This window comes from Rhinolophus ferrumequinum, chromosome 28 (assembly GCF_004115265.2).
Source record: "Rhinolophus ferrumequinum isolate MPI-CBG mRhiFer1 chromosome 28, mRhiFer1_v1.p, whole genome shotgun sequence".
In the NCBI taxonomy this organism is placed as follows: Eukaryota; Metazoa; Chordata; class Mammalia; order Chiroptera; family Rhinolophidae; genus Rhinolophus; species Rhinolophus ferrumequinum.
In genome coordinates this window covers 4,258,626-4,282,571 of record NC_046311.1, presented here as the reverse complement: position 1 = coordinate 4,282,571, position 23,946 = coordinate 4,258,626, and the positions used below count along the sequence as shown (strand labels likewise).

Here is a 23,946-nt window from a genome sequence, read left to right as displayed (position 1 = left end):
CCTGGAAGATGTGTGACTCTCCAGTCGAAGAGCCTCAATCTGAGGTTCTGTGCCAGCCAAGGCGTGGCCAGCAGTTCCACAGAAAGGCAAAAAGCACCCTGGGAGGCATCAGGGCAGTTCCACGACTGTCCGACCTGTTGGGACTTCCTGATGGAAGGCAAGACAGCACTTCTCCAAACTGGAACAAGGGCTTGTCGTGCTGCCAACTTTGCTGCCATTTGCTAATCCTAACGCTCACTACCTCCGACTCTTCATGGGGATCCGGTTAAGCAGTTCTGTAAAAATTGGAGATATTCTTCTAGGATTTGAGGTGCTAAATACACAAGGCTTGGGCCAGGCAAACTCAAGAAGGGCTGAGGACCCAATGAGATATCACTCGTCTGTGACAGTGCTGTGCTCAGTACGCGTTTCCGCGGAGGTACTTAACTCAGGGCACTGCCATCCTGTTTACTTGTCTATGTCTTCTCCTCGACTGTGATTTCCTTTGAGGGAAGGTTCTATGTCACAGTCACCTGAGGGTCCCCAACGCCGAGCACGATGCTTGGTGACAGCGGTACTTCATAAATGCTGGCAGAATGGACAGGAGAGACTCATCTGGCTCTGAGGCCTGATTTTGAGGAGATACAGGCCTTTTGAGGTGGCCTGGTTCCCCATCTGGCCCTGAAAAACACGCTCTGCTGCTGGGACACCAAGTGTTAACCTCGACAGACAACAGTATGTGAAAATGAGCTTGCTAGTTTCATGTCAGGATTGACAGAGTCTGAGAGGGAAAAGAAAAGCGTCACTGCAAGGACAGAGGCGCTCCTTAGGGACACCGCTCCGGAACTGCTGGCGATGGAGACAAGTCGGTTTCAACAACCCCGTCCTAGGACAAGGGATGTTTCTCACTGACGTCAAAAAAGTTCTGAGTGTAACCCCGGGTCAACGGAGACCATCACCAGAAGCAAATTCATCTGGAGCCGGAAGATAACAAACGTTACTCTGCCTCTTGTAAAAACACAGTCTCCAAACCTTAAACTGGCCACATTCTAAAAGCTTTTTAAGTATGAAGCTGATGATGTATTTTTCTATAGATGTAAGTAAGGTTCTCAGGCCAATGGCTCACAAAAGCTGACTTTTATAAATCCGTGGTGCCACCCAGTACGTGGTACCATGGAGCAGCCCTGTAGCTACAGCCAAGTACCTGAATCACACTTTCTACAGTAAAATGCAGTTCTCTGTAGGGTTGGCAGGAACCCCTCTAGCAGAACTCCATGGGCAGACAGGGCAGCGAAGATCTTCCAAGACATAGTGGCACGTTCACGCCCACCACACCCCAAGCTCCATCACCTCCACAGAAAGTGCTAGGCTGGATGAATCCCTCGCTAGGGGTTTTGCACTGGAGGACAAAAGCTTGTCACACCCCAAAAGACAAGGCTCACGTCCCCGACGATCTGCTCTCACTCCTTTGTTAAAACAACTGTGTCACCAAAGAAGACAGTAAACTAATAACAAAAACCAAAGAAGAGCACAGTGCTTGTATTGGAATGTAAGGATGCTAACATTGCAACACTCAAGTTTTAAAAAAGGCTTGGTAACCACTAATGAGACACCTCATATACTATATAAAGACCAAGTGCTGATTACTTTCTTCCCCTTCCTGGCTTGCCTGGGTTCATGAATTCCTAGGCAAGGCCTCCAGAGAGTAAGAGGTGAGATTTTTCTTTCTTTATTGTTTCAGGTGTGAACAAAGAAGTGAGATTCTTGGTAGGGTGGGAGACGCATCATTTCCTTGGCCACGCTAGAGGGTGTGGTGGCTTTTAATAAGCCAAAGGGGACAGAGGACAGACACTAAGTGGACTGACATTGAGAGGGGAAGAGAAAATCATTTGAGTCAGACTCTAGTTCCCTATATTTCATTTTAGAAGAAAACAAAAGGGGAAGAGGGCATGAAAACACCTTCCAAAAACCTGGTACATAGGCCTGCTCTCTTGTCCTCACTTTCATTCTAAAAGCCAACTTTTTTTTTTTTTTTTTTAAAGATTTTATTGGGGAAAGGGAACAGGACTTTATTGGGGAACAGTATGTACTTCCAGGACTTTTTTCCAAGTCAAGTTGTTGTCCTTTCAGTCTTAGTTGTGGAGGGCGCAGCTCAGCTCCCGGTCCAGTTGCCGGTCCAGTTGCCGTTGCTAGTTGCAGGGGGCAGAGCCCACCATCCCTTGCGGGACTCGAGGAATTGAACTGGCAACCTTGTGGTTGAGAGCCCACTGGCCCATGTGGGAATCGAACCGGCAGCCTTCGGAGTTAGGAGCATGGAGCTCTAACTGCTTGAGCCACCAGGCCGGCCCCTAAAGGCCAATGCTTTATCAGTGTTTTAAGATATGCTATGTATGAACTGCCTGCCCTCATTTTCTGGGTGTTGCCTTTCATCTATCTACAAATGAACACATAATAACTGGATTCAACAACTGTCGGTGGAGTGTCTCTGTAGGTTTAACTGCCATGGATCACACGGAGCACACAGAGAAGCATCAGCCATACCTGGCTCTGCTGAAAGAGTGAAACGTTAAGCCACCATTTCAACGGAAACCTTCAACACACTCCCATGACTTCGAAAACAGAATCTTCTGAACACAGCTTCGCCCTTGCTTTACCACTCCTTGTTAATGTTGATTAATGAATCTACTCTATGCTGAGATTCCCTTGGGAACTCTCCAGCACACAGGGCTGCCTGGCCTGAGCAGCAGTGCTCAGCTAAAGAAAGCAGGCCATCTGCTTTGTAAAGTTTCCGTTCTCTTTCCTGCTGTTAGCGTCTCCTGGACCCCTTTTATGACCTTCCTTGGTCTTCAGACTGGACATTTCCACAGTTTTCTCCAGATGTCTCCCTGTCATGAAACTCCGTAAGACTCAATCCCTAGCCCTTGATTTTCTTTCTTCTCTTTCACTCACATGATCATATGTTCTTTCAACGAAGAGCGGAAAACATCTAGTGGACTCTCATCTTATATAAGGTCAAGTTCTAAGGTCACCAAGTAAGATGGAAACTATACACAGCCCCAAATCCCTTACTTCCTTGATGGAGTCCAACCCAGCTCCTTGTTCCTCCACCAGGAGAACTGACGCCTTTCTTCCCCCAGCGGAGCACCAGACGAAGTGAGTGGCTTGTTTAGGGACTACGTCAATCGCAAATGTGCATTAAGCATTAAAATAACTCGAGGCATCATGAGAGGCACGTGAGAGGCACGTGAGAGGAGTGCAAAGAAGAGCCAATTCAAATGTTCCATCTCACACTCACTCCAGGCACACACTAACTGAGCACAACTGTATTTAGAATTTTATTTTCTTTTTGCCTAATGGCTAGAGTTGAATCTGTATAAGCTAAATATGTGTATGTGAGCCCAATGGACCCTCTACACACAACGTAATGTGTCAGGCTCAAGGCAGTCACTCATTTTCAACAAAAGAATGTGATCTGCAACAATGCCTATTTTCAAATATGCTTAAGCACAGAACGCTAAGAGCTGGAAAGAGGAAATGAAGATAAGATGTGGACCCTGTCCTCAAAGGGCTTATACTCAAGTAAGGAAGATAAAACATACAAGGAATTAAATGTAATAAAAGAAGACTTTTGTTACCATGACCAAAGGACAAAATGCTATACAAGTTCAAACGTGGTTGGGCCTTAAACTAACTGGTAAATGGAGGAGAGAATGGCACATCTCCCAGCAACTCATTAACTATTCTTCAGGCTCTGCTAACAAATAATTCTTTAATAAAGGATCACTCACTCATATGCTTTGCGTATGTGTAGATGACAGCAGCAAAATATACCACTGCATGGTATCCCTGCCTTAAAAAAAAAAAAAAAATCCTATTATGAGTTAGAGTTCTCTGTGAAATTTTTTTTAATGCCTCACAGCTTTATTTATTTATTTATTTAAAAGATTTTTATTGGGGAAGGGGAACAGGACTTTATTGGGGAACAGTGTGTACTTCCAGGACTTTTTCCAAGTCAAGTTGCTGTCCTTTCAGTCTTAGTTGTGGAGGGTGCCGTTCAGCTTAAAGTTGTTGTCCTTTCAGTCTTAGTTGTGGAGGGCGCAGCTCAGCTCCAGGTCCAGTTGCTGTTGCTAGTTGCAGGGGGCGCAGCCCACCATCCCTTGCGGGAGTCGAACCGGCAACCTTGTGGTTAGAGCCCGCGCTCCAACCAACTGAGCTGTCCGGGAGGCAGCTCAGCTCAAGGTGCCGTGTTCAATCTTAGTTGCAGGGGGCACTGCCCACCATCCCTTGCGGGACTCGAGGAGTTGAACTGGCAACCTTGTGGTTGAGAGCCCACTGGCCCATGTGGGAATCGAACCGGCAGTCTTCAGAGTTAGGAGCATGGAGCTCCAACCGCCTGAGCCACCAGGCGGGCCCCTCTGTAATTTTTTAACAATGTTCTAGCAGGACTTCTTTCTCATCAGCTGTTTCATCCGCCTTCATTTCCTGCCTGTTTGCAATACTGGTCCTAAATGGTAAGCACGGTACTGGCTAAAGAAAATGATCCAGGCCTTGTCCTCTTGAATTTTATCCTCTCTGGCTGGTTATCTGCTAACCAAACAGGACCCAAACATCTCTTTGCGCACTGAGGAGGCTGACGCAGGAGAGGACAGGAAGGGCCGTGGAGCAGTGTGGAGAGTACAGGGTCTGAACTCTGTCTCTGCCACTTACTAGCTGTGTGGCCTTGGAGAAATGGGTGTCCTGGTTCTAAACCTCCGTTTTTTCATCTGCAAAATGGGGAGAACTAGCGTTCTTACCTGACACGCCTATTCTAAAGATAAATAAAGTGACACAGGAAATAACCAAGACACTATATTTAAAGCTCTTAGCTATTATGTGCCTGACACTTAAGTACTTGATGAATACTAGTTGATATAGTAATTACAAGCAGTCTTTTTGTCCAACCTCCTCCGTAATGCAGGAATTTATTCTTTGGCTCCTGAGAGAATAGATCCTTCAAACTTCGGTGAAGAGAGCTCACTACTGTGCAGCAGGAAGAGCTGTCAGAAAGTTCTTACCTGTATTGAGCTGCAATGTGCATGTAGCCATTTGCAGCCCAGGGCCCTCCCTGTGCCCTCTGGGTGGGAGGGCCTATAAATAAATAAATAAGTCCCTACCCTCTGCCCTAGGTTTCTCTCTCTCTTCCTGCTCTGACCAAATGCCGTGCCTGGATCCACGAGCCTATGTCTAAGGAGATGATCTCCATCCCCATGGTTCCTGTTCCTTCCAAAGCATTGCTCCTGGAATGGCCCTGGACCCTGCTCCATCCTCTCTAGCCCTTTCTGTGCCAGGTCAGAAACTTACAAAGCTATGCTATCCCCACAGACAAGGGACATAGTTCAGCGCTGCTGCAGGACAACATGCAAAAGCAGGACCGGGGAGCGGAGAGGCCAGAGGCCTTGGAGGTCTTTGTAAGCGACGTGATGGGGCCTCAGCTCCATCCCTTCGGCAGCGGCCCCATCTTTTTTCATAGTCCCGGGAATTCACGGGCAGAACACATTTCCCTCAATCGCTCAGTGTCTGTCACTTAGCATCAGAAGGGTTCTGAGGAAGGCAGGGGAAGGAGTCAGGCATGTCCTCCTTCTCCTTAAGAACCACCGCTGTGGGGGAGACAGAGCCACTGAATAGTTCAAATAAGCAGTTAGACTAAAGACACTTTTAGCGTCTTTAGGCAGGTGTGGAAAGGATGGATTTAAGGGGGAATTTGGAGTAGGAAACAGTCAACATAAAGTAGGAAAAAGTAAAAATAAAGACAATATCACCATTTATTGAGCTATGCAATTACTAACTCCAATTCTCAAAATAACCACGAATGATGGACTCCACTAATTATAAATCACACCATTATTTTATGTATCACTAAGAATAATGTTGCCAATAAAACTGTGAAATGCCACTAAGGCAAATCTTGATTTGATATGTTAATATCATAAATATTACAAAAATGGAGTCTAAGAATTCATGAAATATGGTATTACCCCTATTTTACAATAAAGAAACTGAGGCACAAAGAGAGTTGCCTAAATCACACAGTTAGAACCCCAAAATTCAAGCGCATGCAAAGGTTATAATCTTGAAAGTCAAGCTCTAATTAGAATTAGACCTTTCCATTGCTTCTCGGCCCTTTTGGCTAAGATCAAGTGTAGAATTAGACCTTTCCAGTTTTTAAAAAATGGGCCTTTAGCTGTGTGGATCAGACATTATATTTGAAAAGTACTATAAAAATTTTAAAAATTAAAAACCACCCAGAATTTGAACAATCAATCAACTACATCAATCAACCAATCACATTTGAGTGCCCTGTACTGTTCAGGTAACCAACAAAGTATTATACACTGACACTATTCCAAGAGTTTACAACCTACTGGAAACAATTAGGACTAAAGACTTGAGAGCGTAAGCAAGAAGACAAAATGCTTGGAGAAGTACCGCACTGGAGTTCAGAGAAAATTTCACTGTATGGAGAACTTGACCTGGGCCCTGATGGGGGAAGGTGGGGATATTTCGGGATGGAGAGTGTCAGGGACAAAGGCAAAGAGGTGGGAACTGGCAGGGTATGTACGGAAAACAGAGGGAGAGAACTGATGGGCCTGAGGGGGGTCTGCGTCCCAGGGTGGGCAGGGCCTGAGGGCCCAGAGCCCACAGTCCAGAGTTCCTTGGAGGCCTGAGTGTAGACTGAAGGAAAAGGCCAGAAACATTTTCCGGAAGATTAGACAAGGTGAGGGAGGCTGGGGTAAGACTGGATACAGCTGCTGTGGTTACCTAGTGCTGACATGTTACCTGGATTCAGGTAAATGGAATTTTAAAAAGGAAAAGAAAAAAAGTAAGAGGTGGACCTGAAGAAAACACGGAAGGAACCAATACCATCTGGTGACTTCTTAGAAACAGAAGGGGAGGTTGGCATCCTTGCGATTTGATGCTTTGAAGCAAGATGGTTATCGCTGACGGAATTAGGAAAGTCAAGAAGAGAAGATACTGCTGCGGGGGCAGCGGCTGCAGGGGGAGGCGGGAAGGACGTGGCGTGAGGAGGAGAAACAGGTGGTTTGGGGCACACGAAGTCGGAAGTGGTAGCAGGAGGTCCAGACGGAAAGGCGCTGCCCACTCCTGACAACACAAGCCTTCTGCCGGGGCAGAATGAGGTACACAGTTGTCCCCCATGTGCATCAAGCACCTGAGTGCCCGAGAGCCAGCAGGGTGCTGGGGACAGAGCTGTGGGGAACGTTCTGCAGGCAGGAAAAGGAGCTGCAGCCAGAAAGCCCAGGGGGTCAGGCCCAGTCAGCAGGGGACCTTCCACTCCTTCCCTGGTTTTCATGACCAACATTAAACGTGACACTTACAGGTGTGTGGATTCTGAAAATCTGAAGGGACGCACTTATGTAGTGACCGGGCAACAACCCAGGAAGTGCTCAGCTCCAGGCTGGCACCGCAAGACCTCCCTTCAGTTTAAACCACAGGGAGAGGGGACTGGGCACCCCTCTGCTATTGCTGCTGATGGTGTCTCATGGTGCAGACCTGTGTGATTTCAGAAACAGGCTCGACACCTTGTTCTCTACAGAACGTGAATCTTAATTCTTGAGGCCATAAGCAGGCAGGGCCACAAAGGTAGCAATGGCAGCGACGGAAACGCAGTGGATTCTCTTCAGGAGGCTGACAGACCCATCTGCTTTCTGACTCAGCCACAGACACGGATGCGGAAGCAGACTCCGGGCTATTTACCACCGCTGTGCACACACTGCCACCCCCTCCCGACTCGGACGCCGGGAGATAATCACGGCTCCTAGGCGAGGATAAAGGGAGACTGTGCAGACAATCTATCAATTTATCTGGCTTTAAGTTCAGACTTTGCCTCCAAGCAGCAGAGCGCGATTTAAACTGTTTACCGTGCTAGGCAATAAAGCGTCCGTGGACAGGACTGCCTGTACTCTCCAGTGCAGTGGGCCTAAGACAGCCAGGCTGATAAACAGGCAATGTGCGCACACGGTGCAACACTTCTGGAAAGCTTGAACCCACGCTTACCTAGACACCCTCCCCAGGGGCAGTGATGGCCCCTTTCTTCTGCAACGAGGACCTATCTGATCCTCCCCACCTTTCTCACTTCCATTCAGCCTCAAGGTCTTGGCCCTTGTTGTTCCCTCTCCCTGGAACGTTCTTCTCCCAAGAGCCACGTCTCCTACTTCCTTCAGGTTTTTGCTCAATGCCATGTTATCAGAGATGCCCTCCCCAACCACCCTATAGAAACTATCACACCCTATCTACCCACCCCTTTGCCGCTTTATTTTCTCCGTCGTACTCATCACCACCTAACATTGATTTTATTTTCTCTCCCCCAGTAGGTATGAGACAGGAAAGTTTTATGAACTATTTCCCCAGCACCTAGAATACTGGATGGAGAAATGAGTTCAACCAGTATGTGCCAAGTCGTGTACTGATAATCTGGAAACGCAATGGTGAACAAGATAGTCTGATCCTTACCTTAATGTCGGGGGGTGGGGGGCAAACAAAAAAATGAAATGCCACATGGGGCCCTGTTCCAAGCACTTTCCGTGTACTGACTGCTCACATCCAGATACAAGCCAGGGGCTCCATGACTCCCGGGCCACATACAACCACCTACGGCACAAGTCCTGCAGTTCTAAGCGGCAGAGCCAGGTGGGCTCTGGAGTGTGTGCTCTTAACCAAGCAAATAAGCAACACGAGACACCGTTACATGCCACGGCCACGGCAGTTAGGGTCCTGGGGAGGGGGCTCGACTGACAAGACAAGAATGGCTGTTTTGGTCTGTGGGCGGGGGAGGAATGTCAGGAAAGGTTTTATGAACACTAACTTCTTTGACAGGTGAGTCAAAATAGTCAGTCTGGAGAGGCAGGAGGCTGGAGACTCCGTTTTGGACATAACTGAATTTGAAGAGAAGTGAGTTTTGATGACAATTTAGGAGTCATCAGTAGACAAACAAGAAGCCATGGTATTGCATGAGATTTCCTAAGAAGGGAAGGTCTAAAAAAAGAGAAGAGGGACCATTTAGGAGGTAAAAAGCCCAAGAGGCCCAGATGGAATGGCCATAAAGATAGATAAAATACCGTGTTTCCCCGAAAATAAGACCTAGCCAGACAATCAGCTCTAATGGGTCTTTTGGAACAAAAATTAATATAAAACCTGGTATAATATATTATAATAATATAATTAATATAATATAAGACAGGATCTTACATTACTTTTTGCTCCAAAAGACGCATTAGAGCTGATTATCTGGCTAGGTCTTATTTTCGGGGAAACACGATAATAGGAACAAATTGTGGACAGCCTTGAATGTCTGGCCAGGCTTGATAATGGGGGACCAAAACAGGTCTGTGATCAAGGGAGCAGCTAGTTGAGAGGGTGCCTTAGGAAAGCGAGTCTAATTCCAGTGGGCAGGATCAACAAGGAAGAGAAGGGAGGCTGTAAAACCTGATGGACACAACGAAAATCAGGAGACACCACAACTAAAGACAGTGCTTGACCCATCCTTGGAAGGAGGCTCAAAATATGTACCTATAAAGGACATGACTAGGACAGATGGGGAAAGGTAAATACGAGCTATATATTGAGTAACAGTATTTAGTAATGTTAAATTTCCTAAATATGTTAATTATGTTATGGTCAATTAATTACTTGTTGTGATTCAGTATGTTAGAGAATTAGGCATAACATGTTATAAAATAGAAGACAGTGTTCTTGTTCTTAGGAAACGCCTGCTGAAGTATTTGGGGATGAAAAGTTATGATGTTGGCAACGAACTCTCAAATGGTTCAGGAAAAAAGTATGCATCTAGAGACATAAAGGCAAGTGCGCCAAATGTGCATAACTGGTGAATCTAAGAGCAAGACACAGGAAGGACTCTACAGGAAGAAACGCCGCCTTTCGGGACTGACTTGCTGTTGCGGACAGGAAGGGGGAACAGGTTTTGAGTGCACACGACCGAGAATGGTTGGCAACACCACTAGAAGAGGGAAGCAGGGGGGAGAGACGGTTTTCAGAAGACACATGCTGAATCTGGCTCTGGATGAGAAGTGGCAGGAAGACACAAGACACCAGAAAAAAATGAGAAAGAAATGTCTTCAGGCCGCTGGAAAAACAAGAACAAGAGTCAGGCCATACATCAGGACTACACATCACCGACGTGGGAACTACCTAAATGGGTAACAGTTTAAGGACGAGAAGTGGATGAGGTCTAAGAACCAGGAGAGGCAGAAGAGCGAGGTGACAGATGACTGACGACAGCATTTACCGGCAGGCGGTGGGGAGAGAGAGAGAGAGAAACCAGGAGGGCCGATGTGGCAGAAACCACGGTGGCACGAGGACTACGAAGGCCGTGCTCCGTGGAATGACCAATAGCAGCAAATACTGCAGAAACATTAGGAGAGCTGATGGCTGGCAAATGGGGTCAGATCATCAGTGAATTTTGGGCAGGAGTGAAAACCAGGCTAGTGGGCCCCAGAAAGGCAACAGATGAAGGAGAAATCCGAGAGGGGGTATAAACCTCTCCCTCATTTAAGCAGTTTACCTTCAATGAACGATAGAGATGAGACTACAACGGAAAGAGGCAGGAGAAGCGTGGGAGGAGCTGTATTCTGGGAGGGATTGGGACCATCTGGGGAGATCTGTAGCTACAGAAGAAGGAACTAATAAAGACACCTCAGAGACGAGGTGAAGAAGTGAGGTTACGGGGTGTGTTGGGAAGAGAAAGGAACAGGACTAAGCTCCAGAAGTGGAATGAACAAACCTGCCTTTAAGACAGGAAGAAAGGGAGAGAGAAGAGGCGAAGACAACAGCAGTGATAAAAGCGGATATCAACAAAAACAACTTATGAGCTGAAAAAGAAATCTCATTAGAATTAAACGAATTGCCAAGGCAACAGGAATCGTCACCTCTGGCCCTTCCACAGGCCTGAGACTCCAGCCACATTTGCTCAGGGGAACGGGGCAGCTACCCATGACAACCTAATGCAGAGTGTGAAGGCCTAGGAACTGACAGGAGTTCCCGACTTAAAATGGAGAGAATCTTCAACTAAGCAGGATGGAGTTCAAGGTGACATTCCTAGATTGTCTTACAACAGGTCATTTGCCTATCTCAGTAAAAAGACCACTTTCTACTCTCGATAGGAGATACTCCCAAATTAGCAACAGCTCTAGATGAGGGCAAAGATAAGCCTGAAATCCCACTAGAAGAAAGTCACCTGCCGGGAAACCCCTTCAGACACTCTAAAAGGTGAGGAGAGTGAGAGTCTGACTCCTTGCATCATCACTTTTCAGAAATCACAGGACATATGGAGAGTAATTTCCTGATGTCATGTGAACAACCAAAAATTACAACTCTATAAATTAAAAGAAACATTGCAGCAGCAGCAAAATACTATATGGCACTTACATAAAGATAAGATAAATGAGAAAGAACAAAATTTTTATGGCCTTTTATTTCCATGACCAATAAAATAGTTGGGACTGAAATTACTTTACTGCTCTAGCAGGTATCTTCACAAATATTTAAAAGATAATATTAGAATGATAAGGCCAGGGGGCAGCCCGATGGCTCAGCTGGTTAGAGCACGAGCTCTTAACAAGGTGGCCGGTTCAATTCCTGGATGGGATCGTGGGCTGTGCCTCCTGCAACTAGAGATTGAAAACAGCGACTGGACTTGGAGCTGAGCTGCGCCCTCCACAACTAGATTGAAGGACAACGACCTGGAGCTGATGGGCCCTGGAAAAACACACTGTTCCCCAATATTCCCCAATAAAGTTTATATTAAAAAAAATGATAAGGCAAGAAGTCATGATTACCTCAGGAGATGGAGAAAAAGCTTCTGTTACATTTTAACACCGTTTCATGACTAAACACTGTTAGTCACTAGGAAGAGAAGGGAAGAAACTTCCTCTACCTGAAAAGAATATTTACTAAAAAAAAACCCTCCTATACGTGAAATACTATATATATAGCAAATGCTATGCTTCACGGTGACAGAATGAAAGCTTCCCTTTGAATCAGGAAGAAAATTAGATGTCCAGTATCACCACTTGTATTCAACAGCACATGAGAAGTGCAAGGATTGGAAATAAATGGGCAAATTGCTTACAGATAAAATATCAGACTTAATAAAGAGTTTAATACAATCTCTGGATTCAACATCAACATACAGAAAAATAAAGCAATTTTTATATACTAGCAATAAAAAAAATGAATATTTAAAATCATACACATAAAAAACAGGTATCTAGGAATAAGTTTAATAAAAAATATGTAAAACCTCTATGGGAAAAATTATGAGTCTTCACTGAGAAACCTCAAAGAAGATCTAAAGAAATGGATAGACCATAATACGGATAAAACTTGATATTGTTAAGATTTAAATTGTCCTCAAATATTCTATCGATTCAGTGCCTTCCAATCAAAACCCCAACAGATTATGTATAACTTACAAGTTAACTCTAAATTGTAACTAAAATGCAAAGGACCCAAGCTCAACCAGCTGTTGTCCCACAAGTCCGAAAGTTTTCAGGGTTTGGGCAGCTGGCAATTCCTAGAGGCCGACGGCCTGGTGTGCAGGCAGCGTGTGTATCTCCTACTGGTAAGGTGCCTCTCACAGCTGTCTGACAGAGAGGGCACTGGGAGAGGGAGGTTGGGGGGGTCAGTCCAGAGGAGACTAGCCCCAACAGACCTCTCGCCATGGGGCAAATGGGACCTGTGCCTTCTCTTCCCTTGCTTGGGAATTTGTACCTAAAAACACCAGTGAGCTCTGGAAGCCTTGTGAGGCTCGGGGAGCCCCAAGTCAAGTACAGTAAGTCCTCACTTAACATCCATGAAGGTTCTGCAACTTGAAGCAATATAACGAAAGCAATTTTCTCACCAGCCAACTGATATAAACAAGAGCTTCATTCCTGGGGCCTCTCTCCAGGATTACAATGAAGACGCTGCACGGAACGACGTTATTCAAGGGCCTGCTGTATCTACAGAGGGATGGGGTGCTCTGATTCTCTTGCACTCGGCTCCTCGTGGAGCCCCAGGGCCAACCCAGGTGCTGAGAGAGAAACCTGTCCATTCCAACAGCCAACCTAAGAATGCCCTCACTGCACTGGCCTGGAAAGTGCCATCTGAGGCCCCTGGCAGAGTTAACTGAGACAAAAGATCCTGTTGGAAAATGACAGGAAAAGTCCTGTAGACGGCAATGCTAGCAGGGACGGATCTAAAAACACCTACCGCCTCATGATGCAAACAGATTACCAGGCATCATGGCTTAGCGATGAGTAATATTCTCCTAAAACTCAGTGTCTCCCTCCAAGTGGGTCTCAGCGACAACAATCAGTGGAAGGAAAACCAGGACCGAGCAAATCTAAGATACATCGACATCCACCAGTGAACAGCACTGGGTACAGCGTGTGCCCACTTGGATACAAGGAATGTGGCAGCTTCTGTCCCCTTGCTGGCTATCTCCCACGTGTTTTTGGCACATGAGGACAGAGGCCATGCCAGTTACGCTAGCAACACAAATCTGAGAAGATGTACTTTGAACTACTTCAGTTCGCCTGCCGGTCAGCTTCCCTAGAGAATATCACCTGATCCAAACTACTGTATTACTCATTAGGAAAACACCAATTTTTCTAGCTAAGTCAACGCCCGAGTCATGATTATTCCATAGCTTCACTCTCACTGGACTATTGCCTACGAAACTCATTTTACAATCAACATGAAATTATTTATCTCGCTCTGGGCCTGGCAGCCATCCATTCCCGTGACTTCACTGTCCTACACCAGGAAGTCTTGACGAAAAGATGAACCATGATACGGACCTAATAATAATCTTGTATGTGTTAAAAGTGGTAACAGATCTTAGCAAAATATCCCCCAAACTATCACACTTAAGTTTTCCATAAAACAGGATCTAGGACTATCACCAAAGTAAAAAGCCAAAGGAAAAACACGTGGATGTAGAGGTAGCCAGAGACCTCCATGGCTCTTAGTTTTCTAGTGACCCTGGTTTGGGAGAGAAGGTACCTTATCCATATGGAAGATCAAATCCAATTCACAAACATTTTCGAAACACTTATCCAGGGTCTCCACAAAAACCTAGGAAACAAAGACAAATAGGTAAAGAGAGAAACAAGAACATATTCACATCTTCACAAACATCACATTTGAAAGTAAAGGGGGGTAGTCATGATACTCTTTACCTTATGGTAATTCTCAAACAAAACAAAAGCTACCAGCATTAGCTGATCACCCGACTTATGCCAATTCAGAGGGGACACCCTAGGATAGTGGGACAATCTTGTTTTTAGTATAGCAACATAATCAGCAGGCACAGGTGGCTTTCTTTCCTCCTTTATAAGATGCTGATTTACATAAAATAACAAACTGAAATACCAACTACTTCCCCCAACGACGTCCTTCCCCCAAGCCTTTTTTCAGTATATACATGTACAAAAAAAGTCACTATTACAGTGTTAACACAGTTTCATCCTGCTAATTTCAGTTAACATTAACTTCAAACACCTCTCCACGAATCAACGTAATGAATATGCTTACAATTTTAACTTTTTAATATAATACTTAAACAGAAAACATGTATAAATAGTAAGGGTACAGCTTAATGAATTTTCATAATGAACCCATCACATAACGCCATCCAGGTACTGACGTGGAATACTACCAGCTCCCCAGAAGGTCCCTTCAGACAGCACCCACTCTCCAACGGTACCCCACTCTGACTCTTACCTTCCAAATTAATATAAATGGAAATTATATTTCCAAGCACTTTGGAAAACAATTTGCCGTAATTTACTAATACTCTACGACCCAGCAACTTTTGGAGGTACATACCCAACAGAAATGGATACATATTTTGCCAAAAAATACACAAAATAATTTCCTAACAGCACTATTTTGAACTCTTTCCATCTTTAACTGTGACAAAAGAGCTCACTGTAAAGATACCACACTTAACTATGGGCTTGTTTTCAAGCTCCAGCTGGGCACTTTGTGAGCCTTACAATCCAGCAATTCTGTCCTTCAGTTTAGGGAATTTTACCAAATAACTTTGTTGAGAATTTCCTCCTTTCCAGGTTCTTACCCTTTTTGCTTATATTGGAGTATCAGGCCTCCTTATTTTCTTTTCTCTCCCAATTCCCTCTCAGGTTTTTAATTTCTAAGAGATCATTTTGTTTCTTGTTTGTTTAGCAGCCCATTTTTATTTGTCTTTTACTTCTCTGTGGCTTAAAGACAGGAGGTTGTTTGCCTTACTGTTTTCCTTTCTTTGTATGGTCTCTATTTCCTCTAAGTTGCTTTTCACTATTTGCTAGTTTTAGTCTCTATCATCCATGTTAGAGGCTTCTGTCAGATGTCTGACTGTCTTTGTTTTATTCATAAGAACAAAAACCTGAGTGGAGGCTCTGTAATTATGGCTACTTGTTGTGGATCTTCCCCTCCACCCCTTCGGGCTTTTAAATTTCCTTCCCCTTAGAGTGGTCAGATTTCCCAGAGAAATTTTACAATCGTCTGCCTGAAAAGTAAAAGACTAGCTACCAGAAATTTAGGAACTGAATGGTGGGAAAAGGGCTGGGAAGTTAGTATACCACACTCACCAGGCATATGTTCATGGAATCCCATCAACTGTGTCTAGTGTCCCCCAAGAAATGGGGAAAGGACTTAGGGATCTGGCTGGTTCTCAGACAACTTGCCCTGTTCATTCCATACCCACACCCCAATGAGACTGTGCTGCCAGCTCTGTGCCTTTGAGGGATCCGTGGGGTGTAGCAGGTTGGCTATCAGCTTTCGCTACTACTGGCCTGGGATGTGGCTCCCTTGGGTTTACTGAGTCAGTTACTAGGCTTTCATATTCTTTGCTGCTTTCAAAAAATTCCTTGCTATGGTCTCCTCGCCTGTTCTCTCTGTACTTGTGTGTATATATGTGCTATTAAAATTCGTGTTCTACAGGTTTTCTTTTTTTTTTTCTTAAAGATTTTATTGGGGAAGGGGAACAGGACTTTATTGGAGAACAGTGTGTACTTCCAGGACTTTTTTCCAAGTCAAGTTGTTGTCCTTTCAGTCTTAGTTGTGGAGGGCACAGCTCAGCTCTGGGTCCCGTTGCAGTTGCTAGTTGCAGGGGGCGCAGCCCACCAACCCTTGCGGGAGTCGAACCGGCAACCTTGTGGTTGAGAGGACGTGCTCCAACCAACTGAGCCATCTGGGAGCTCAGCGGCAGCTCAGCTCAAGGTGCCACGTCCAATCTTTAGTTGCAGGGGGCGCTGCCCACCAACCCTTGCAGAACTCGAGGAATCGAACTGGCAACCTTGTGGTTGAGAGCCCACTGGCCCATGTGGGAATCGAACCGGCAGCCTTGTGGTTGAGAGCCCACTGGCCCATGTGGGAATCAAACTGGCAGCCTTTGGAGTTAGGAGCATGGAGCTCCAACCGCCTGAGCCACCAGGCCGGCCCCTACAGGTTTTTTTTAATTTTTATTTTTCAATTACAGTTGACATTCAGTATTATTTCATATTAGTTTCAGGTATATAGCATAGTGGTTAGACATTTATGTAACTTACAAAGTGATCCCCTGAATAGTCTAGTACCCACCTGACACTGTACATAGTTATTACAACATTATTGACTATATTCCCTATATTGTACTTTACATCCCCATGATTATTTTGTCATATTCTATAGTTTTAAAGGAAGAAAATGAAATTAGAAGTATGGAAATTCTCAAGAGAACTTTTTAAAAAATGAAACTGACAAAGTTTAAAGTTCTTCTAGAAATAAAATATGAAAGAATAATCTGCCAAGAAAGTCTGGAAAAACAATAATGAGATATGACGGGTCTTACTAGGTATCAAAATGCATTGCAAAGCTTTGGAAATTAAAATAGTGCAATACTAAGAAATGAAAGTATGGATTGATGGGACAGAATACAAAACACTGAAACATACACGTTTACAAAGAAAAAAAATTTTTTTCTAGATTTGGTAAATCATTTTCATTACCGTCAAAGACATAAACCAGTTTTGGAAATTTGTTCAAAGGTTAAAATTCATATCAAACCTGCTGCAAATGAAGACAAAGGTAGAGTAAAATGCATGATTATTTGTCTCTCAAATATAGTATCTACTTTCCAAAAAGCAAGGTGGGCTTTTGCCTTAATGATGAACATTGTTGGCTCTAGAATTCTGTGCAATTCTAAACAAAAATGAATTCTCTGAAAATCACTTTCCACTTATTGTGAACTTTAACAGACCAAGTTCAAAGGCAAATCATGATAAAAACTGCCATTGTCTTAAATTCTGCAGACTGAGTTTCAGACAAGCTGCAGTGAAAAGCCACAGTTGAGAAACCCAGTGAAGCACAGGGACACAGCACGGACTCTTTGAGTTTTGAAGTTCAAGGAAACGGGAGTAAAAAGTTGATTTTGTGTGCTAATACTTTTCGATGCTCTAGGAAGACCTCAAATCATGCTAGCCATAGCAGGCTATGAAAAAGTCAAGGTAGCTTGTTGTCGCCAAGTGGCCTCCATACCTGCAGCTCCCACACCTGGCACCACCAAATCCTCTGCCTCTCCCTCTATTGTGGATGGCCCCCCTCCTCCCTGCTCCGGAGCGTTTGGGGTGAGGGCACTACCTTGTGCATAAGGCTGCCCATGAGGAAAAGATGAACTAGTTAATAAATAGTGCTGGGATAAATGGCTATCCTTAGAGGTAAAAAAATAGTTACCTGTCTCAATACAGACATAAAATTACCTTACAGCTATTAATGAACTAAATGTAGAAAACTGAAAAAGCAATGGTAGATCTCTTTTGTGCCATCGGGGTCTCTCGTAGGAGTGATTTAGTTGGTCTGTGGGAAGCTTCTGGGCAACTGGGACTGTCAAAAGCAACCAGTGGACGCACTGCCCTAGCAGCTGGGCCTCTGGACTAAGATGGCCAGAGCCTATGTGAGGAGAGGCAGACGGTAACTCTTAGCAGCACTGTGCCACAGGGCTATTTTCATGAAAGAGGGTTAATGAAATGAAGATTAGTGTATTAATCTGCTTAGGCTGCCATAATAAAATACCACAGGCTGCGTGGCTTGTATTTTCTCACAGTGTTGGAGGCTAGAAGTCCCAGGTCAAGGGCTCGCAGGATCCATTTCTGGTGAGGGCTCTTCTTCGCCCGCAGCCATTTCCTACCTGCGTCCCTGAAGGGCCTTTCCTTGGTTCATGCACGTGGAAACAGAGATCTCTCGTGTTTCTTCCTTGTCTTATAAGAGTACCAGTTGGGGATCAGGGCCCCACCCTTATCACCTCATTTAACCTACTTCCTTAAAAGCCCCGTCTCCAAATACAGTCACAGTGTGGGTTTGGGCTTCAACATATGAATTTGGGGGGACACGGTTTAGTCCATAACAACTGGGTTCTCAAATAAGCTAGTGATATAGAATGAGATGGAACAGCTCCGGAAAAGACATCCCCAGACAGAGATCAAAACAGAGCAGTCAGATGTTTCTCCTAGAGCCTCAAAACACCACTATTCAAGATCACGATCAAGGTCAAGGAAAAGAAAACAAAGGAGAAGCAAAAAGCGTGCTAATGCACGAAGAGACTGAACTGAAGATGCGTACTCAGACAGCAAAATAAAACATGAGTCTAAAAGTAAATCTTCTAAGAAACACAAGTCTGTAGAACATAATGACAAAGAACATTCTCCTCATAAAGGAAGAGAGTGACTAAATTCATCTGAAAATGGTGAGGACAGACACAAATGCAAAGAAAGTCACCAAGAGGCAGAAGTCACTCAAGATCTAAGTCTCATAAAAGGTGTCACCGGAGAAGCAGCAGGGAGTGGAAAAAGTCTTGATCCAGGAATAGTGAGCAGAAGAAATCGTGAACTACAAGCACAGAGGGGAAGAAATCCTGACCCAGAAGCAGGGAAAGAAAACTGTGGATCAGATCTCGTTCCTGCTCGAGATCAATACCCGGGTATGGGACAGAAGTAGGAATGATACAAGGAGAGATCGAGAGAAAGAAGAGAATGGAAAAGCTAAGAAGCTTTAGCAAAAGTAGGCTGGACGGCTAGTCCACCTCTCTGCAGAGGCAGAAACACGGCCATGGCCGCACAAGAAGCTCTAGCTGGGAGGGTGGGAAGGGCAGAGAAATGACAAGAACAACGAGAAAAAGAAATGGCTGAAAACCAAAAACAAGAAGAAATAGCTCCTGGAGATTCTGTTCTCAACGCTGCTGCCCTGTTGGCATCAAGAACACAAGAGGCTCCTCAGGCAGCGATGGAGGCTCAGCTGGCAGCCCAAGCTAAAGCATCAGCAGAGAGCAGAAAAGCCGCATGTTGTTATAACCCAGCAGCCGTGAATCAAGTGAAATGTGCTGAACAACAGAAAACAGGAAAATGCTTCGGCAAGGCAAGAAAGAAGGGGACAAATCCCAGCCTGCTGAATTCTGACAACAAGGACCCAAATATCAAATTTAGGAAACTAATGGGTATTAAGAGTGCAGATGAAGCTTGATGTAGCTCAGTTGATAAAGTTACAAGACTCTGAACAACAGGAAGAAGTATTTGGGAACCTATGCTCTGCATGAAGTAACAGCATCATAAACCCCCACCCCCAGAGGAATGCGAGTGGGGTTCACTTCTACACTGGATACAGTTAGAAAAAGGTCACACTTTTCCAGTTTGGGACTTTACAGACTTCTTGTTATGTCAGGTCCTCGTTCACCAAACAGCTAGCATTCTAACGTGCATAGGTGTTGTACTTTAATTTACTGGAAAGTAAGATTCTTACCACACACAAAAATGGCAACTGTGTGACATGGTAAGAGGTGTAGCCAATGCTATGCTATGGTGGTCATCATTTTGGAATATATAAGTGGTATCAAATCAACACATGGTACACCTTAAACTGCACAGTGTCTTTTGTCAATTACTATATCTCAATGAAGCTGGGGGAAAATACCATTTTTTAATAAATATCAAATCATTCTAAGTTTCTCGGGGTTCACACACATGATCTTGCCCTCAGACTAAAATCTCAGGGATACTGAAGCTAGATCGTGACCCACCTTCACCTAAAAGTGGCAAATTACCCTTTCGCAACACAGCGAAGTTTGTGCTTGTCACTCAGTTTTTCCAAAGTAAGTAAAATATTTAGGGAATATTTAGTCAGGTGGAGAAGCAAAGGAATGATGAACTCAAAAGTCTGAGGACGGATGCAGTGAACGAGGGGTATACAGGGGCTTTAAGGGACTAGCAATGTACTGTCTCTTAATCTGAGGGATAGTTTTATTTTATTGGCGTCCTTTAAATTGTATAGGCATGTTTGCATATTTCTGTGTACATACAGTATGTTTCACACAAAAGAATAATATATAAAATAATAATCTTACTGGAATTCTGTTAAGATTTTCAGTAATTTATAATCTAGAAGTACTGACATTGTAATGAGTTTTCTCAACTCACAAAGGGCGTTTTATTTATTTTGCTTTTTTCATATTTTCAATGGTTTTAAAGTTTTCTTTATACAGGTCTTGTATATTTTTTGCATTTATTCCTGGGGATCTTATGGACCTTTTTGCTATTATTTTGCTATTCCCTTTTAAACGTATTTCCTAACTTATTATTGCTAAAGGAAAGCTATTAATTTTTACATGTTAAACTTGTATCCAGTCCCCTTACTCAACTCTATTTTAGTTCTACTTGTTTTCCAGTTGATTGTTTTGGATTTTCTAGGTAGATAATTTCATCTGCAAACATGTATTCTTAAGGCTAGTAAAAAGCCAATCCCCCATTACTGCAAATAGTAAGAGACATCTTGTTTACATGAATGCCTGTAGATTTCTCCACTGAGATAACACTGGCTCTTGGTTTCAAAACTAAAATTGGCTGCTTCTAGGGAAATAAACTACGTAGGTTTATTATGGGGGAGAGAAGATATTTTTCACTGTATACTCTTGGTGTGCCTTTTGTATTTTGAACCACATAAATGTATTATTTCTTCAATAAATAATTTACATTAAATAAACATGTACCAAATAATCAAATAAAAATGCTTCCCATTCCAATTTTAAGAGTATTTCAGGAATATAACTTGGATGTTCATTTCTCTCAGCATCTACTGACACAATTATAATCATTTCCACTATTTTTCTTTGTGCTGTAATAGATTCTGGGAAATTCTCCTTGTTAAACTAACTTGTATCCTTGGGATAAAGACTATTTGAACCCAATGAACAAATCTTCTAGTATGTAGTATTCCTGAGGGAGGAAAAATTTTAGAGCTAGAAAATAACATCTACTTGTTAATCGAAACAAACACACACTCAGAAGAATCAGAATATAAAACAAAAACCCTAAGGCCAACAAAGCTTAAAAGATTTGTTTAAGGCCACATTAGGAGAGTCAGAAACAAGAGCCAGGTCAGGTCTCATGACTCATTGGTCCAATTGATTATTGGCTAAGGTTTTATTTAGTGATTCTGTATCAATACTAATATGCAATATTTGAGGTAACATTTTCTTTTTGAGAGGCTTTTGGATCACAATCAATTTACTCTGTAAAATACACTCAAGTAGCAGAGTTTTTACTGAGTTTAAAAAATAAGTTTTGTAATATAGAGGTTTTATTGTACTTCAACATTAAAAAAATTTTTACTCAGTCTAAAGGGAATCAGTTTTTTTTAAACCTTATTTCCTCCTGATATTGGATTAAGTGCCTTTTCTTTCATTTAATTCGAATATTTTTTGTAGACAGCTATTTCAAATATATTGGTAATATAACTACGAATATGATCCTCTAAAAACATTTAGATGTTTTCTATTTCTGATGTTTATGTTCTTTATATTAGGCCAACTACTGATTTTATTGTCGTTTCAAAGATCAAGCCTCTTAGTTCCCATTATTTTCACCATTTACTTATCAAGCTTTCCAAACCCAATGCATACTAAATATTTAATAAATGTCCATTATGTTATGAAGTTACATTTCTTTCTGTCTTGTTAGTATAGGTGTCTGAAATGCATTTCCTCTAATAACTACATCTCCATTTAAAAAATATATTGTCACTGTATTTCCTTTATTTTCTAATATATTTATTATATGCACATTTCTATAACATTCTATAATTTACAATACTATAAAGTACGTTGTCACAATTTAAATCTACAACCTAATACTTCTATATTTATAGATGGTCGGTACATTGCTCAAACCCAGATTTTCTAATTCTACATCTTGAGCTCTTCCTATTATGCTACACTGACTTTTAATGTCCAATTTGACTCAGGTATTAAGAAAGCATTTAAAATTATCTTAGAGGTGAGGCTTTTTTTTTTTAGATGTTTTCATTATTTATTTATACTTTTATGTATGAGTGAATATGATGTATGAAATTTTTAATCAGCTTAAATAATTTTCTAAATGTGAATGGGTATAAATAAATAAAATTAAAAGTTGCCATGTCTAAAAAGAACGTCACGTCTTAGAAAAGAGTCTGGTGTATTTAAAATGAAAATACACATTCAAGATTTCCATTTATTTGTCCCTCAGTATATTAAATTTAGCTTTTTTAATTTTATCTTAACAAAATAAAATATATTAATAGTATGTAAGCATGTAAAGTTTATATTTTATAGCTAGAGTTTTCTTTTCTATAATTGTTAATTAGGTTTTTTTAAATTTCTTATTTTTTTAAATTGGTTTTTGATTTTTTCCCCCAATTACAGTTGACATTGTTGTTAATTAGGTTTTAATGCAAGCTTCTATTTGAGTGCTTTCTACTTACGTGACTTTACTCAAGTCACTTCAAAGAAGCCCACCTAGATTACATGTATAAAATGATAGAATCGTACTAAATTAATGGTTTCTAAGCTAGGGTTCTTACACGTCTCAGTTACCACGAAGGTAATGAAAAGAATCTGTAAGCCATTTCTAATTTTCAAAAAGCCTAACAAAAATCATATTTTACTATGTCAAGATTGCACAGACTAACTAAAGCATCAACCTTCTTTGTTTTAGGCTAGAATTGTAAGAAATATATAGAAATATATAGAAAATTTAAAAAAAAGTATGAATTTTTAAGTATCATTTGGTTTGACAGTTAAAAAAATTTCAAAACATGATGTGATACTGTAATTTATAAGAAATATTTGGTATTCATCCCATTTCTGGTACAGACGTCCTAAAACCCTTGGAATTTCTTCAGTGATACAGGTTTCTTTTGTTTATGTTACTAAGGTGACTTTTGGAAAGCACCAAAGGATGGGGGTTGATTGCCAAGGGAACCAACCATGAGTAGAGGGTGGGAGACTGAATCAACCACCAGTGGCCAATGGTTTGATTAATCATGCCTAGGTAACGAAGTCTCCATAGAAACCCAAAAAGACAGGGATCGGGAGAGCTACAAGTTGCTGCACACCAGGAAATTCTGGAAGAATGGTGTGCCTGGGGAGGGCACCCCAGCTCCCTGCTCTTTCCCCAAACCTTGCTCTATATATCTCTTCCATCTGGCTGCTCTTATGTTATACCCTTTCATAATAAGCTGGTAATCTAGTAAGTAAAATGTTTCTCTAGAGAGTTCTGTGAGCTACCTTAGCAAATTAAGTAAAACTGAGGAGGAAGTCATGTGAACCTCTGTTTTACAGCCAGTCAGTCAGAAGTACAGGGGACAGACAACCTGGTCTTACATTTGGTATCTATCTCCAGATAGTGTCAGAATTGAGTTAAATTTATGGGACACCTGGTCAGTGTCCATGGAGAACTGAGTTAGCTGCTTGGTGATGGTGCTGAAAAACACACATACATTGGAATTGATGTCAGAATCGTGTATGAAAACCAAGGGCAGTGAGAGGGCTGAGTAGAAACCAATGAATCCAAAAGCTCTAAGAGTTTTTAAGGTTTGCTAAGGAGCTTTCTCACAGCACCATCTGGTGGA

At 42.7% G+C, this 23,946-nt stretch overlaps 1 protein-coding gene and 1 pseudogene across 1 annotated transcript in view; one reads left to right on the top strand and one right to left on the bottom strand.

Moving 5' to 3' along the window:
- Window positions 1-23,946, bottom strand: part of AP3S2 (adaptor related protein complex 3 subunit sigma 2) — a 36,870-nt gene that overhangs the window by 8,080 nt on the left and 4,844 nt on the right. Inside the window, exon 4 of the mRNA XM_033100319.1 lies at window positions 14,038-14,109. Coding sequence (XP_032956210.1) covers window positions 14,038-14,109 — 72 coding nt within the window. The remainder of the gene's footprint in view (window positions 1-14,037; window positions 14,110-23,946) is intronic.
- Window positions 17,815-19,748, top strand: LOC117018889 (arginine/serine-rich coiled-coil protein 2-like; annotated as a pseudogene).